Below are 18,748 nucleotides of genomic sequence, written 5' to 3' on the forward strand. Positions count from 1 at the left end.
TGTTATTTAGTATAGTGTTAACAATCGTGTGAAACACCATTAATTAAAAATGGTAAAGTCAATAGTCATGTAACCTGAAACGGAACGTCAGAGGCCAGAGCCGAAGTAATCTATGTGACATTGACAAGTGGATGACGGATGATTGAACGTAAGCAGCGGGAGTTTAGGAGCGAAAGTCTTTATATTATTATAAAAACAAATAAGAGATAGGTAATTGTGAATATTGTAGGCATTGAGGTGTTTCTCTCCCTGACCATCCGGCATTACGTCTAAGACATCAGGATACTAGTGATTTTAATAATAGGTACGATGGCATTGTCATCGATACAATTTTATATACAAAAATCCCATAAACAATAGTAAAGAGAAATATAAGTAATACTTTTTATTCTATTCTATAAATTGGTGAAACAGAATTGCCCGCACGTATTGCTTAATACAGAGCTAAATCTTGTGAGCGAATTACACCCAAGAAGTCAAGAGTTCAAATCCGAGTCAAAAAATAAAAAAGAAGAGAATCAAATAAACTTTGTGTTTCAATTTATCTCTCCGGTAAAGGAAACACCGATAGCAAACCAAAGTTTAAGCCTAGAGACGGCTGTAAACTCGTTCCCTAGCACCTTCACCCTCCGATGGATCCCCCGTCCAATACAAATGGGGGCCGGAGCCCCCAAAATTACGACGGCCGGAGCCTAGGTTCGGCGCTCTCAGGTCGTCAGGCGGGAGTTGACCTTCAGCCGCTCCATAAGTCCTTCCGCGTGTTTGGAGTGCCATCTCCACTCGCCTGCTATCGTCCGGTGAAGCTGTAAAGGCCAGCTGCGGCCAACAGCATTAGAGTAGTCGGAAAAAATACTCAGAGAAATGAGGGCATGTAGCAATATCCATATTATAAAAATTAATAACACAAGTACTTATAAATAAACTTTAATTAAATAAATTTCATAATCTCTTCTAGAGTAGTATCATCGGGTGACGTCAAACGCATTGCTTGTCCCAGAGAACGGCCGCATTATCCCGAGAGGAAGGCGGGCGACGCCATGGTACACGATGCGGTATGTGCCAGGGGTGGTGACGGCAGGTACTGTCCATTCCACCGTCACATTACTGGTACCAAGTAATACAGACACTCGCTCCCAATAGAACCTGTAATATTAAAAATACACTCTTTATTTATAGATCTTATTAATATTATAAATGCGAAAGTTTATAAGTATGTATGTTGGTTACTCTTTCACGCAAAAACTACGAAACGGATTTTGACGAAACTTTACAGTAATATAGCTTATGTATCAGAATAACATATAGTCTATATTTTTTATTAAAATTTATGTATTAAAATTTAATGTTGGTGAAACCGCGGTCATAGCTATGGGATAATAAATAGTCTTTCGTTAGACAATCTAGTGAGAGTAGTCGAAAAAACTGCTGGCACCTATCGACATTGACATCGCTGTTATTGCAGTCAGCTAGTGACCACGGACAGTGCAACATAGTCGAGAGAGGTAAATACGATAAATATTATGACACAAATATGACACGAAAAAAAATTGTATTAATAATATAAGAATAGGACTAAGATGTCATGCCCCTTCATGCCTCTTATGCTGTAACTAGCTTTTGCCCGCGGCTTCGCTCGCGTTAATTTATTCCCTTAGGGGTGGAATTTATCAAAATCCTTTCTTAGGGGATGCCTACGTCATAGTAGCTTTATGCATGCAAAGTCTCAGCCCGATCGGTTTAAAATTGACAAGTTTCATACAAACTTTCAACCCCTATTTTATTCCCTTCATAACATCTACCTACATGACAAATTTCAGCCCGATCCGTCCGGTGGTTTGGGCTGTGCGTTGATAGATCACTATGTCAGTCATCTTTGAGTTATATATATTTAGATTCCACAATGAATTATAACAAAAAGGCGCTAAAGCACGCACGATTTAAGGCCGTGGGAATACGCTCTCTGGCATCGAGCGCGGTATTTCTCTTGCTCTTTGTCTATATCAGTTTCCCAAAGTGATCTATATCGACCCCCAGGGGTTTATGACAAATTGCAAGGGGTCTACGACAGCAATCGTCTTGTTGTTTTTACTTTGTTTTTAACACTAAACTTTACTACAGTTAGAAATTTACAAAAAAATCAATACCAGGTAAGAATGGGTGTCTACCCAAAACCGAAAAATATGGCAAGGGGACTATGACACAACAAGTTTTTGAACCTGTGGTCTATATTTTCGGACTACTCAAATACTGTTGGCCGCAGCTGGCCTTTACAGCTTCACCGGTCGATAGGGGGCGAGTGCAGATGTCACTTCAAACCCGCGGAAGGACTTACGGCTGAAGGCCAATTCCCGCCTGACGGATACGACTTTAGTTTGAAGGCACTGCTAGGGATTCGACCTCGGCTCAGGTCGTCATAATTTCGATCTCCGTTTGAATTGAACGGGGGATCGATCTGAGAAGACATCGCGCGTAAAAGAGCATATAAGTAATGGCAGCTATTCGTTATGAACTCACCTGGTCTCCCAGTCAGCATCAGTTGCAATAACCGTCCACACATTATCTTCCGAGCGTTCAATAACCGCATGACTAGATTCTTGCTTCAAATCATTCCGTGGATTTGCTCCTATCTATAGAAATAAATAAAATTGATGTGTCAGTTTGTAATTGAAAATAACGCCTTTAGACTAAATGTATATAAAAGTATATGATATAGTGACATAAAAAAATTTATTATATTTTTTGTCTATCTGTCTGTTTGTCATTGCTTTTCTCTGAAATAGTTGTACCGATTTTTTTATTTTTTTATTCTTTATTGCACTTTAAAAGAGTGTACAAGAGGCGAGCTTAATGCCATATGGCATTCTCTACCTTTGGGTAGAACTAGAAAGTGTTGTATGGCAGTAATGGCGAAAATTTGTGATATTAATACTGTAATAAATAATTAGCTGAACAAAAACTATGTACATATATAATTTATGTTATATAAATATAATATATACTTTAAATATACATATACATACATATGTTTTGACGGGACTTTCACTCGCAGATAGGTAATGCTTAATGAAATAAGAAGGAACATCATAAAATTTCATCTCCTATTGCATGTACTTATTCCAGTTTGTATTTTTTTTATAAAAGATAGCCCTAGTCTATCTTTCATCCACTTGGATGGATAAGTCCTTCCAAGTGATACAAACAATCTAAGCGGCTGAATGTAAGTGTACCATTATGGTACGTTTACATTCAGCCACTTCCCCTGCCACTTGCGCTGCCGGTAATATTGCCGGGCGACAACTGAGCGAGAGTGCTGTCAGTCCTTTGACTCGCGCACGAAAAACCGACAATCGAGGGAGCGCTGGGCAGCGCGAGTTGCAGCGCCAATGGAATGGGAAGTGTTTCCACTCTCGCACTGCTCACTTCTGTGCTCCCTTTCCTGCCCACTCGGGCTGAGTGTAAATTGGGCATAAGAATTTTATAAAGGCTAATGTGAGAAGCACTGTTCTAGATACTGAACTTGTCTCTCATTGTATTTCTTCACGTCACTTCAGTCGTAAACAATATAATAATAATAATCTCAGAACAATTCACACAGCGCCATCTAGACCCAAGTTAAGCTAGCTAAAGCTTGTGTTATGGGTACAAGATAACTGATACATGTACAAAGATATTTTATTTTGTAAATATATATAATATATAACATACATATTATACAACAATCATACTCATGAATACAAATGTTTGTGCCTTGCGAGGAATCGAACCCGCGACCATCGGTCGTAAAGCGGTGTGCTAGACCGCTAGACCACCGAGGTCGTCTATAAATATATGTAATATACACTTACAAAGACAGTTCTGACGGTGTCACCGAGTCGTACAATCGGAGCTGGTTGCTGGAGTACATCTCCAAAACCTCGTGCGAGAGGTGAACTGTCATACACGACGGGTAGAATCAAGGATACTGCCCCGTCTATGTAATTGGGCGGTTCAGGCCCCGCCGGAAGTTCCTCATCCTGGTAATAATAGAACATCATTACATAGTATAAAACAAAGTCACTGTCGCTGTCTGTCCCTATGTGTGCTTAAATCTTTAAAACTATGCAACGGATTTTGAAGCAGTTTTAATAGATAGAGCGATTCAAGAGGAATGTTTATATATATAATACATGTACACCCGTGCGAAGTGGGGGCGAGTAGCTAGTCATAACATAAACGCGAAAGTTTGTGAGTATAAATGGATGTTTGTTACCCTTTCATGCAAAACTACTGAACGGATTTTGATGAAACTTTACAGTAATATAGATTATACATTAGAATAACACGTAGGCTACAATTAAAAAAGATATTATGTAAATTGGGCAAAATATAATAATGATTACCAAGTATGTATGATGCAGACGAAGTCAGCTAGGATAACATAATTGACTGGTGGTCCAGCTGTTTAGCACACAACCTTACTTCTGACGGTCGCGGGTTCGATTTCTCGTGCAAACTTTTTTATTCAGGAGTATGATTGTATGAATTGGTCAAGGTGTTTTCTATGTATATTATGTATATATTTACAAAAGAAGTATTTAAGTATTTACATCCGTTGTCTAGTACCCATAACCGAGCTCTACTTAGCTTGGGGCAAGATGAGATTCATATTAGTGCTAATAGTGCAAGAAAACTGAAAGAAATCCTTTCTTTGTACACATACATATTATACATACAAAACACCCAGACAATACAATTATACTCTAGAATAAATTTATGTACCGTACGAGGAATCGAATAACGGTATTCTAAAATAACAAATGTGTATATTACCTGTATAACAGCTCTAGTGTAATCGGCGAATTTATTCAAAAAGATGTCAAGCGTGTGCGGCCCGTAGATTGTGGATGCTGCCTCGTATCTTTGCACCTAGAGACCAATGATACAAATTATAAATTAAAACATAAAATTATAATTTTCTGTAATTATTAAAGATTTAGTGCGTTTTATTTGACAATGAAAAATGTTAGCATATTTTTTAGCATTATTTTGTAACAATTAGTATAATTTTGGCAAAATTTTAACAGCAGTTTAGCAAATTTTGTATTAGTCGTGTAGGCAACACTGCTACACTCTTCATTCTCTTCATATCCATATCATATTGATACCACTTCATTATAATTAATTTACCAAACATAAAAAGAAATATAAAATCACCTGATATTCCTCAAAAGTGGCTATGTAATGTATATACTCGTTGGTGAGTCCCGACACCACGACCCTGGGTTCGAACCCGTTCTCTTCCATGACGGCGCCCACCACGCTGCGCATGCGGCGGCCGGTCATCGTGGTGGGCTCTCCCGGCACCCCCAGGACCACCAGGCCTCCCAGCCACAATAGAGATGCGGATACAATGTTCGGATGCCACGGGATGGGCACGTTGGCCTGTACATTCATTTATTTACTGGCTGTACCCGCGATTTCATCCACTTGATTTTTATAATGTCTTATTCTGATATAAGCTTAGATTAGTAAGATTATTATAAAGTTTCATTAAAATCCATTCAGTAGTTTTTAGTATATAGTCATCATCAGCATCATCATCATCGCAGCCTGGAACACGTCCACTGCTGGACATAGGCCTCCCCCAAGGATCTCCACGACGATCGGTCCTGCGCTGCGCAATGCCTTCCAGCGATCTTGACCAGATCGTCGGTCCACCTTGCTGGAGGCCTTCCCGCGCTGCGTCTTCCGGTCCGTGGTCGCCACTCGAGGACTTTACTGCCCCAACGGCCATCTGTCCTACGAGCTATGTGCCCTGCCCATTGCCACTTCAGTGTCGCAATTCTTCGGGCTATGTCGATCACTCTGGTTCTTCTGCGGATCTCCTCATTATTCGATCACACAGAGTAACTCCGAGCATTACCCTCTGAGTGACTCTGAGCTTGTTCATAAGGCCTATAGTTAGCAACCACGTCTCTGTGCCGTAAGTCATCACTGGCAACACACATTGGTCCTAAACCTTCGTCTAGAGTTCGTCTATAGTCATAGCGAATGTTAAATTAGTTATGATTAGATACAAAGATTGTCTCACCTTTCCAGTGGCTAATAATATTGGTTTTGGACTATGGCACGCCTCGTCCTCGGGAGTGGGGTCCATTATAATGCCCGTGATACGATCCAACAAGGGAACTCCATCTAGTGTACCCTTAAAATAAAATTAAAAATATAACGCTGAGAGATTTGTAACTTAATACTATAACTTAATAACTTTACACGTTACGTTCTATCACTTTATCACGCGCGATAACAAGCATGGGAAAGTCAGCTCGCAATTTATTTGATTGAGTATTTTATAGTTTACTAGTTGTTCCCGCGACTTCGTCCGCGTGGAATTTAACTTTATTTTTCCAAAATAAAAGAGTTTTCTAAAATAAAAGTAGCATAAGTTACTCCTAATTACATCAGTTACCTGCCAACATCAGTCCCGTCAAAATCAGTCCAGCCATTTCAGAGATTAGCCGGAACAAACAGACAGACAGACAAAAAATGTTATTTTAGTGTATGTACCGTATTTATATTCATATGCATGTAGTAAAAAAAGGTTATTTCAATATTACAAACAGACACTCCAATTTTATTTATATGTATATAGATTACACGATATGGTCTTGAAACGCCTTTACACGTTACGTTCTATCACTTTATCACGCGTGATTACAAGCGCGCGTTTAAACGTAAGTAAATTATTATAATAAAATATCATTTTAATAATATATCTAATCTATATAAATAAATAAAGATTGAAATGTCTGTTTCTAGTATCAAATTAACAGCTATTTACTATTTTTGATATGCAAATGAAGGTATATATAGTATCATCATAAAAAAAAAATCCGATTGTTTGTGCTTACTAATCTCTAAAACGGCTAAACTAGTGTTGTAAGGAGTAACTTAAATCACTTTATTGTAGAAAAGCTGTTTATTTTAATTCCACGCGGACAAAGTGCGTGTAACACATAGTTCTAAGCATTAGAAGTACATATAGGCATATATATACCTGAGTTATATTCATAGTGTTGGCTCCGTCGGTGGTACCTGATGCGAAGCTGTAGCCCATCGCTGGGATGCAACCACTCACCTGCTCGTTCTGAATATATAATAATTTGTTTATTTGTACACTTTTACATTAATATATATAGATAAAATATTTTGACAACAAATCCTTGCACTAAGCTCAAGGGTTATGTCAAAGAAACACATTGGCAATGGCCAATAGCTTATATAGGCGGCAATAGCTCCCATTTTTTTCTTTTGTAAAATATTTTTTATTTATCTTTTGTGTAACTTATTTTTATCTTTTGACGATGAAATTACTACTATTGCCTTATTATCTATCTATCTATTATTTATATTATCTGTGCTATTATATATATATATATACATAATCTCTATATCAAATATATATCTATTATATAAGATAGATGAATTTATAGATAATAGCAATATATAGCAAGAATAAGTTTATTTGAGGACAACGTTATAATTTATTTTTCATACTGCTTTCTTGATATATGATAGCGTAGCGGCTTTTGTATTGATTGAACTACCATATAGTAATTTTTGTAGCTGTGACGTGGTCGTGTGGAATGAGTAGTCATGCTCACTAAAATGTCCAGAAATGTGGCGGCGTGGTGGGCCGGGTCATTGGGCTCCCTAAAATATGGTCGAGCGCAGTGATGGCTAGCTCATCCGTCATACTCGTGAACGAGTGCTGCTTGTAGGGACTGGTCTGCTCTTATCACTACGACTGATTTAATCTTATTGCATATTTATATTTGACCCAAAAAATTAGTGCTTGTATTCAACTTGTAAATGTAAACTTACAAGGATTATTTAAAAGAGCAACACACAAGTTTCTTGCTCGTACTTCTTGTAATGAGACAGCTTTCCGAATGAGTGGTAGATAAAAAACAAATCGTTATGACTATTCAAAAGTGCTTAAATTAAGTTTATTTGAATAAATTATTTTCTATTCTATTTTATTCTATTCTATCACTATTGCCCCACAACATTTATTTCAGGAACTTAATGTGGGAAAGATAGTGCTACTGATTCCAGAGCATAATACAGTGGCGCCCCCATACACTATCTAACGATAGTGACGACCTCCAACATTCTATTTCGCCAATAGAATAGAATAGAATAGAATAGAATAGAATAGAAAATCATTTATTCAAATAAACTCCATTGAAGCACTTTTGAATAGTCATTACATTTTTTAATCTACCGCTCGTTCGGAAAGCTGTCTCATCACAAGAAGAACGAGCAAGAAACTTGCGTGTTGCTCTTTCAATAAAACAATATAAAAACCATGAGTAAAATATTTATTTATAAATATTGTTTTACATTTATAAAAAATCATGAAGTAATTTACTCATGATTTTTTATAAATATTGTTTTATTGGTGGAATAGAATATGAAATTTGGATTAAGCGTTACGTTCAATTAACGTTGACAGTTGCCAAAGACTGTCTACTCCATCTGAGATAATAGTTTTAAAGGTATATAACTTACCTCGTTGAAAGTTTTAGTAATGGGGTCGTATTTGGAGACTGTTTGTGACGGCATGTCCAGGAATTGATGTACAACTGCAATCTCGCCCGTCAGTTCTTCACCGGGATCATTTAGCGCCTCCTATAAATATAGTTTCAATATATAGTACACTTTTACTGTAACTTAAGTATTGTACTATGAATAAATCTATACATCTATACGTATAAATAAAATTGGAGTGTCTGTTTGTAACATTGAAATAACCGTTTTTTACCACATGCATATGAATATAAATACGGTACATATACCAAAATAACATTTTTTACAATTTTTGTCTGTCTGTCTGTATGTTTGTTCCGGCTAATCTCTGAAATGGCTGGATCGATTTTGACGGGACTTTTTTTGGCAGGTAGCTGATATAATAAGGAGTAACTTAGGCTACTTTTATTTTAGAAAAAATATGTTTTTAAAAAAATAAAGTCAAATTCCACGCGGACGAAGTCGCGAGCACAGCTAGTCATCAATAAATTAGGAAGCTAAACATTCATCTTCTTATCTATGATCTTACCATAGCACCCTCGTATATCCTCTCGCCAATGATTCTGGTGCTCTCAAACATATCTTCTCCAGGTCCTAACGCATAGCAGCGCTGGCCAGCGCTGCAGATCACGAACTGGTTGTCACATATCTCCCTGCTGAACTCACAACGAGGCTCCTCCAAGTTGGGGGAAACATCACCCAAGTTGGCGGGGAAGAAACCAGCTACTATTTCTGGCTGAAATAATCATATATATTTACCCGCCCCACATCAGTATTGCCTTGCCTTTATCCTATTATTTGCCGACCCCAAATTATGGGATAAAAGCAAGGCAATGATGATGATGATGATGAAAGTCATCAGATTAAGATACAAGAATTAAAATATATGACCATATTTTTTTTACACAATGTAATACTTTTTTTTAGCTATAGAAAAATATTGTAACAAACCTTTCCAACCAAGTTGTTGGGGTTCAACGCCTTCTCCATAGCGATAGCGGAGTACCCGAGGTTATCGGACGAGACCAGCCGGTTGGTCATGTTCATGCTTGTGGTATGGATTGCAAACCAGTTGAGAACCCCATGGAGATCACCATTGGGCTTCACTATACGCAGCTGAGTTAATACATCATCCACATTATTGTCATATCTGAAATGGTAACAGGATATCTTACTGTTTTTCAGACTACTCTGCTGTTGGCCACAGCTAGCCTTTACAGCTTCATCGGACGATAGCGCACGAGGCAACGCAGGCACTCCAAACCATAGGAAGGAATTATTTAAATGTGTAGTAGAATAAAAAATGTGACGGTTGAAAAGTGCTGATATTAGGTTTATTTGTATTCTATTCCATATTTGTGCCTACACTCTTCCATTTCTTTACGTCTCCACATAACTCCAGTGTAAGACAAGTTACTGCGCGTTGAGTGTACGCATTTCTAATAGTTCAATCTGTATCTCTCTACAAGAAACAAATAAAGTAATCAAACCCACGAACAAAGTAAAGCGATGTGTTAAACCGGTAGACGACCGAGGTAGTGACCGTCAATATTGACTTGAATGCTCTTGTTCTACTTTTGGACTCTAGGAAATAGTATAGGACTCACTCAAGTCTTTCTGCTTCTGGATTGACGTCATACGAGAACGCAGACCGATTCTTCTGTGCATTTACCACTTTCGTGGTGGCGTAGAAAAGACGAGCTGGCACAATGTTCTCGTGGGCTCTGATAATACTCTGCAATAAAGAATAATTTTATCTAATCTTAAACCTGATCATCATTCATGTCCCAGAACTTGGTAAGTGTGATCATAAACGTGGATTATTTGCCCAGCCAAGGTACAGAACCTTACACGCTAATCATACACCACTCCATCTTCTTAATGATTTAATTTTAAGTTTACAACTTGACTTATTGGGGGAAAAGTTTTCATAGTAATGTGGATTGTTGACACTACAGCTAGCAATGTATGATAGGTTGACATCCAAGCGGTTTCACCTGGAAAGTGTCGTGATAAATTACTGGTGAATTTACCAAGATGGTCTGACAGACCTGACCATGAGGTCAAGTCTCTTGGTCATCTTGGTTGGCTGCTCATTTTATAATCCTCCACTGGTGCCCCGACAGCGTAAACCGTTAGCACAGGCGGGTACGCCAGCCTATTCTATTATCATCCATTAAAAAAATAACTTAACTTATTGGGGAGGAAAGGTATGAGTGTAATGTGGACTAATAACCCTAGCAATGTACCATGTCAGGATGAACTCCACGCGATTCCCCCTGGAAACTATTACGATAAATTCCTGGTGAATTTTTCAAGATGTGCTAACTGACCTGTTATCATGCCTAATTTTATCATCTTCCACTAGCACCCCCTAGCGTAAGAGCGTACTGTTAACGCAATAGGGTGCACCATTCCATTATCATACATAAAAAACTGGAAGACATGAAGTCCAACTGCAGTCCGTTGTACTTCATGTCTTCAAAGTGAAAGTCAAAGTGAAACTTCAACGGACCGTTGTCCTCTCTCTGCTGTCACCAGCCTGTCTCTTATTCTCACAACGCGATATATCGTCTACGCCTTCCGTTTTCCACGGGATGGTAATATGTATTTACTTCGATAATTTAATATAGGGGATGTTAAATTATCCAGAGGAACACATTATACAATTAAAACTTTGGCCGTATCAAATCGCGGCTGAAGTACTACATAATATATTTATAATACAAAAAAAAAATGGGATAATAAAAACAGTAGAGAAACAAATAAATTTAATAAAAAAATAAAAAAAAAAAACACTTTTTCATGACCGAAAAATTCTAATAAAGAAGTTTCATTTCAAAAACTTATCTTATTTAAATTGTACTACGTAACTTTATTGCATGGACACAGCGATCTGATATTGATATGATCTTCGTAACTTACCCTTGTAATTCCTTCGACATAAGCATCGAACGTTTCACGTGAGAAGCCTCGAATGCTGATGTCCAACAGGAAATCGACTAAGTGGCCGCCCGGCGCCGCGTGTGTATGCGTGCCAGCTATGATCACGTTCCTCAAACTGTATATATCACCGTACAGTTCTTGCAGCTTATGTACGACCTAATTGTAAAGATATAGATTTCAAAATAGTATTATATTTTTTATATAGCTGGAATGGCTAACAAGCTGGCGGTCCACTTATTGGTGAGATCGTATATGAACCTGTATATTAAACAGCATCACTGATCGTCTTTTAAGGGTATCGCCTCCGTGCTCTGTAATCTCTATATATTCATAACTAAAATTGCTATTAAAATAGGGGTTGGTGGTTAAAATGTAGGGTTGTATGTATTTTTAGGGGTGGACAACCTTATCACTTAGGGGTATGAAAAATAGATAGTAGCCGATTCTCAGATCCACTGAATATGGATATAAAATTTCATAAAAATCGGTTCTAGTTAGGTAAGAATATATCGGTCACAAGAGTACTGCATACATTTACATACTTTATACATAAAGCGGAGCAAATAGATCAGTTTTCTGTTCCTTGAATGAATTCACGAAGATTTCTTTATATATACATATAAATAAAATTGGAGTGTCTGTTTGTAATATTGAAATAACCGATTTTTACTACATGCACATAAATATAAATAGGGTATGTGTATGTAACACCAAAATAACATTTTTTACAATTTTTGTCTGTCTGTCTGTCTGTCGGAACTTTTATTGGCAGATCGATGTAATAAGGAGTAACTTAGGCTACTTTTATTGTAAACAATAAAGTTAAATTCCACGCGGACGAAGTCGCGGGTAGAATTAAACTTTTTTTTTTTTTTAACAGCTGGTATGAATTATTTATGGTCGAATTCCGGTACAGCTAGTCTATTATAAGTTACAAGTAATTAAAAAAAGTAATGTTTACTACTCTATTATATTAGGCTTAAAAAATAGATGTAAGAGTGGAAATAAAATTATATATACACTAGATTCTTACCTCCCGTCTGACGTAAACACCCACGGCCTGCACCTCTGCCGTGACCAACACGACTCTGGTGTTACCCTTGACGAATATGAAGGCTCTGGAGAATTGCCTCAAGTGTAGGCCTCGACCAGTTTGAAGAAACTCCGCGTAACCCATCTGGACAAGAAATTAATGCATTTTTTAAAGCTTGGTCTAGCGTACTTCCGATAGTTGCGGGTTCAATTCCATTTCCAGTTTAATGTAAGTGATTTTCAACACTCAAAACAAGAATACGAGCAAGAAACTTGCGTGATGCTCTTTTTAATAAATATTGGTATAACATTAACAATGAGGCATGCAACAAATAACATAGAAACATCTACTTATTTTTTATGCAATCAGATATTATCAGCACGATTAATTTTAAGTTGTTTTTTATTTCAACAATACCATTATTATTATTTATTTAAAAACTTTATGTAATAATGATTAGTATATCTAAGTATATAATTACTTACAGTACCTGTTCATATTATTATTTTCTATATTCTGAGAACACTTCTAGGCTTTCGTTCACTATTTATATATTTTAAGTTTCTTTTTTTTTCTATAATAACATTAGTATCTTAGAAATTATACCATTAAAAAACTTTATTCCGAGAACCCTTGGACTTCCTAATAAGCGGTAGATTAAAAATGTTATAACTATTCAGAAGTGCTAAAATTAAGTTTACTTGAATAAAGGATTTTCCATTCTATTCTATTCTATAGTGACATTGTTATCATTTATTTGAAAACTTTATTCCGAGAACACTAAATCTTCTAGGCTTTCGTAATTTCAGAACAGAGGGTGAATCCAAGGACGCAATAGCCAGTGGAATGTACGTATAAAACGTATACTCACAAATGTTACTTCAACGCATGGTCCAGTCATATCTGCTATACCAACTCCCACTTCGTACAGAGTGCCATCAGGAGCTGCCGTGGTGGTGGTGGAAGGAACATCTACATCATTATCATCAGTCACGAGTATCACGATAAGAGCTATCATACCACCAATGACGGCTAAAGTCACGATTGTTGTGACAATCTTACCCGTTAAGGAGATTGCCATTGTGTTCTGAAAAAAAAACGTGTGTACATGTGTAGCGTGATAGTTATCACATCAGCTCTGTAGCGTTATGTATGATGTATTGAGGTGTCTCTACTTATTTGTTTCTTGTATTCCTTAATATTCCTTTGACTGCACCTTGCGAAGAAAATGAACCCCTAATTTGTCTTAAAATTTGTTTTTTTTTAATAATTTAATGCCTCTTGAGGCAACGTACTCCAAGAGAAGAAACTAAAATCTAATAGGTTGCTTCACAGGTAAATAATCTTTGCAGCATCTTTACATAGTATAAAACAATGTCGCCGCCGCTATCTGTCCGCTTACATCTCTTAAATTACACAACGGATTTTTATGCCGTTTTCAGCATTAGATAGACTGATTCAAGAAGAAGGTTTATATGTATAGTACATGAGTGTTACTGTATAGAATAAGCCGAGAAATTCAAAGATTTGTAATGCATGTACTGCAACTGTAAACTATAAACTGATGTTTATAGTTCGAAGCTATGACAGGTCCTTTAGTTAGACTTTGAGCAATACAAAATTAAATCTGACAGTGTTCCAGATTAGCGCGTTCAAACAAACAAACATAACGACGATCTCGGTGGTTTAGCGGTCTAGCACACCGCTTTACGATCGATGGTCGCGGGTTCGATTCCTCGCACGGCACAAACATTTACATTCATGAGTATGATTGTTTATATCGGTCTGGGTGTTTTCTATGTATAATATGTATGTATTTACAATAAAAAATATCTATGTATATGTATCAGTTATCGAGTACCCATAACACAAGCTTCAGCTAGCTTAACTTGGGTCTAGATGGCGCTGTGTGAATTGTCCTGAGACTATAAAAAAAAATATTATACCTTCTATATTCATATACTAGTTACCCACCCCGAGTTCGCACGGGTGTGCATGTATTATATGTATATATAAACCTTCCTCTTGAATCACTATCTATTAAAAAATACCGCTTCAAAATCCGTTGCGTAGTTAAAGATTTAAGCATACATAGGGACGGACAGACGGCGACAGCGAATTTGTTTTATACTGTGTAATGATGATTAGTATATACAATTATATAATTACTTACAGTACCTTTTTACTTTTATTATTTTCTAGCACAAAATATATATATTGATTTTTTTTAACACTAAACACAGGTGTGTGGCCACACTCTTTAAACTACTGAAATCAAAAAGATTAAATATAATCAAATCGTTTAATTGATATCTGTTATTATCAACAATACAAAAATGTGATATATATGTGTTTACCCCTTTTTTATCTTTCGTAAATATGTTATTCGGTAATGATAATTGCCTACTAGCTCTTCCTGTGACTTCGACCGAATGGTATTTAACTTTATTCTTCTAAAATAAAAGATATTTCCTAAAACAGAAGTAGCCTAAGTTATTCCTTACTGCTTCAGCTATCTGCCAAAAAAGGTCCCATCAAAATCGGTCCAGCCATTTCAGATATTTGCCGGAACAAACAGACAGACAGACCAAAATTGTAAAAAATGTTATTTTGGTGTATGTGCCGTATTTATATTCATATGCAAGTAGTAAAATACGGTTATTTCAATATTACAAACAGACACTCTAATTTTATTTATATATAGATATGTCCACAACAGTAGACAAATTAAATTATAATCACTATATATACTGAAATTACATATTAGTTTATTTTATAATAATAGGCTGCTTATAGGGACTGGTCTGTTCTTATCACTACGACTGATTTAATCTTATTGTGTACTAGCTGTACCCGCGACTTCGTCCGCGTGGAATTTCACTTTATTTTCCTAAAATAAAAGTACCTTAAGTTACTTCTTGTTACATCAGCTACCTGCTAAAAAAAGTCCTGTCAAAATCGGTCCAGCCATTTCAGAGACTAGCCGGAACAAACAGACCGACAGACAAACAGACAAATATTGTAAAAAATGTGATTTTGGTGTATGTACCATATTTATATTCATATGCATGTAGTAAAAAACGGTTATTTCAATATTACAAACAGACACTACAATTTTATTTATATATGTAGACTAGCAGACCCGGTCACGCGCATCTGTGGCTATTTGCAATAAAATAACTTTAGTTTTAGAAAAATAAAGTTAATTTTCACTCGGACGAAGTCACGGGTACAGCTAGTTTAATATAAAGTTGTGCCGTAATATTTATAAATATCACTACCCAACAAATACCAATAAATACCTACATGCATTTTAATATTAGTGCATTATTATCTATTAATGTATAATACTAGTCGAACGATACAACACAATTCGTCGGCACGGGTCGTACGAATCTTATCGGATATGTATTCATAGATAAATTACAAATACGAATGACTAGCTGTGCCTGCGTCTTCGTCCGCGTGGATTACACGATAAATAACGAATTTTCATGTGAACTTTCATCCGCTAATAAATTTTATTCCCTTAAGTGTATTTTTTTTATAAATTTTATATGTCATATTCATTTATATTTAATCAACAGCCTAAAAAATAAGTTTCATGCTTCTAACTTTCAAAATGACGATACTTCCATACAAACTGTTGTAGTTTATTCATGTAATAAGAAAAAAGACTAGATAAACGGAGAAAAATATATATTAATACTAGCTGTCTCGGCAAACGTTGTTTTGCATATAAATTAATAACGCTATAAAAAAAATAGGGGTTGATGATAGAAGAGTGAAAATTTTGGATTGTATGTATTTTTGTATGTTGTATCATGGGAACGAAAAAAATAGATTTTATATATAAAAATTTTGTCTAAAAAAAAAAAAAAGAAAAAAATTTAGGGGTATAATGGACTCGTGCTGATAACATTTATTACTTGAAAAATACAACACAAGATTTTTTCACATTAAAAAGTACCCCATATCCTTTCTCAGGATCTAGACTATCTGTTATACCAAATTTCATTTAAATCGGTTCTGTAGTTTAGGCATGAAAGCAGGACAGACAGATAGAGTTACTCTCGTATTTATAATATAATCTCTGTAATTGCATCATACATTCCATTACACAAATTTCTGCGAGGCGCTGTATTTTATTTTCGTACCGATATATTCCTTAACAGAACTGAGTTTATTGTCAGTTCCTCTCATCTCGAAATCATTCCGAACTGACGGTAGATTTGACATATCATAAGTAGACATTTCTGTAATAGACTGACACGAATAAAGATATTTTGTATTTTGATTTTATTTTTTAATTATCAGGGGTTTAATAAATGATACAAAATTTGGTAATATTATGAAAATTATTTTTATTGGCACATTTCCTTAAAGTAGGTTTATATATTAAATACAAATTATCATCTAATACGTATATATACATTACTACTTTATTATACATTAATTTATCTATATTTAAAGAAAACAAATATTGCAGCAATGCACAGCTCACTGAGTAGAGTCAAATGGTATTATTTATTCTAAAATAATATTGTAGGGTACCTAGGAAAATTATTTTGTTACATTGTTTAGACATATAAAATTCTACCATTCATATAGTTATAATAATGAATAATAAGAACAATATCTCTGGACAATTCACACAGCGCCATCTAGTTCCCAAGCTAAGCAAAACTTGTGTTATGGTACTTGACAACTGATATATACTCTTATACCTTTTTTGTAAATACATACATAATATACATAGGATACACCCAGACCGATACAAAGAATCATACATAAATACCAATCTTTGTGCTGTGCGAGGAATCAAACCCGCGACCATCGGAATTAAGGCGGTGTGCTAAACCACCAGACCACTGAGGTCTGTCAAAGTTATATATCACTATGTTGATAAAACATCTGCAAATTTTTTTCCAAGCTGAAGAAACGCCACTGCACATCTTATGTGGTTGTAGCTCGCTAGTGCAAAAACGAAATATCTCCTTTGGAAAGTATACACTCTACCCTGAGGAGATAAAACCATCGCTCCTAAGAATATCCTTCAATTCTTGTCCCTGACGGGTCTAAGGTAGCGAACTCTGAAAAATGTTAGAACAATAGAGCTACAGGTCTTAGCACCTAAACACAAACGAAATATATCCTTTGTAAAGTATACACTCTATCCTGAGGAGATAAAATCTATCGCTCCTAGGAATATCCTTCAATTCTTGTCCCTGACGGGTCTATGTAACGAACTCTGAAAAAGGGTGAGCACAATAGAGCTATACAGGTCGCGGTGCTAGAGGTCTTAGCACCTAAACACATATACGAAATATCTCCTTTGTAAAGTATACACTCTATCCTGAGGAGATGAAAACCATCGCTCCTAAGATTATCCTTCAATTCTTGTCCCTGACGGGTCTGGGTAGCGAACTTTAAAAAAACTTTGAAAAAGGGCGAGCACAACAGATCTATACGGGTCTCAATGTTACAGGTCTAAGTACCTGACAATATCCCAAACCTCTCAATAAAAAAATATTAATAATATCGAAAACCTTTACCGTAACGAGTCATAGATAAGCAACGTTCATTAAAATTGATAAAACAATATCAATTCACCTTGAATTGAGTTATTTCAATGTAAAATTACATTACGGCAATCGCAAACAGAAAGTTAAGATAAAACTTACGGATTTACATAAATACAATTAAATAATAAATATGATTTATTCATTATTTATTATTTATTTATTTTATAATAAATTTAGAAGCTATGTTGGGGCCGTAATTATTTGTGTTTGTAATGTGTTCCATGTATTGTGGCAGCAGCAGGAAAGGAGATGAAATGATGAGTCCAGATTGTGGCTATATACATATTTATAATAATTAAAAGTATTTGCAATATATACATAAGAAGTATATTTACAAGACGCGATTCGGTCTCGACTGACAAGCTTATTTCCTGCCCCATTGTAACTGGGCAACGGTGTTGCCGCACGATGATAGAAGATTCGCCACAAATATAATCTAATAAATATATACAATTACTAGCTGATTTTAATTTATATTTCATACATTGTTTTGCAGCATAAATTAAAATGGATATTAAAAAATAGGGGTTGGTGATAGAAGAGTGAAAATTTAGGGTTATATGTATTTTTAAATGCCACATTATAAAAAAATAGAAATAAAAAATTTTATCGG

The 18,748-nt window shown here is 35.8% G+C and overlaps 1 protein-coding gene across 1 annotated transcript; it reads right to left on the bottom strand.

Annotated features, from left to right (window-relative positions):
• Positions 1-955: 955 nt before the first annotated feature.
• On the bottom strand, positions 956-13,642 carry LOC131849454 (neutral ceramidase-like). The gene is made up of 14 exons (XM_059199534.1): positions 13,422-13,642; positions 12,551-12,694; positions 11,497-11,673; positions 10,179-10,306; positions 9,523-9,721; positions 9,101-9,307; positions 8,554-8,673; positions 7,037-7,126; positions 6,071-6,184; positions 5,194-5,421; positions 4,810-4,905; positions 3,846-4,013; positions 2,515-2,627; positions 956-1,143 (listed from the first exon to the last, which is right to left on the bottom strand). Exons 1-14 carry the CDS (start codon positions 13,629-13,631, stop codon positions 963-965), a joined length of 2,175 nt encoding a protein of 724 aa, XP_059055517.1. The 5' UTR covers positions 13,632-13,642; the 3' UTR covers positions 956-962.
• Positions 13,643-18,748: the final 5,106 nt, after the last annotated feature.

Source organism: Achroia grisella, unplaced genomic scaffold, assembly GCF_030625045.1.
Source record: "Achroia grisella isolate CSIRO2021 unplaced genomic scaffold, CSIRO_AGI_Agris_v1 utg642, whole genome shotgun sequence".
In the NCBI taxonomy this organism is placed as follows: Eukaryota; Metazoa; Arthropoda; class Insecta; order Lepidoptera; family Pyralidae; genus Achroia; species Achroia grisella.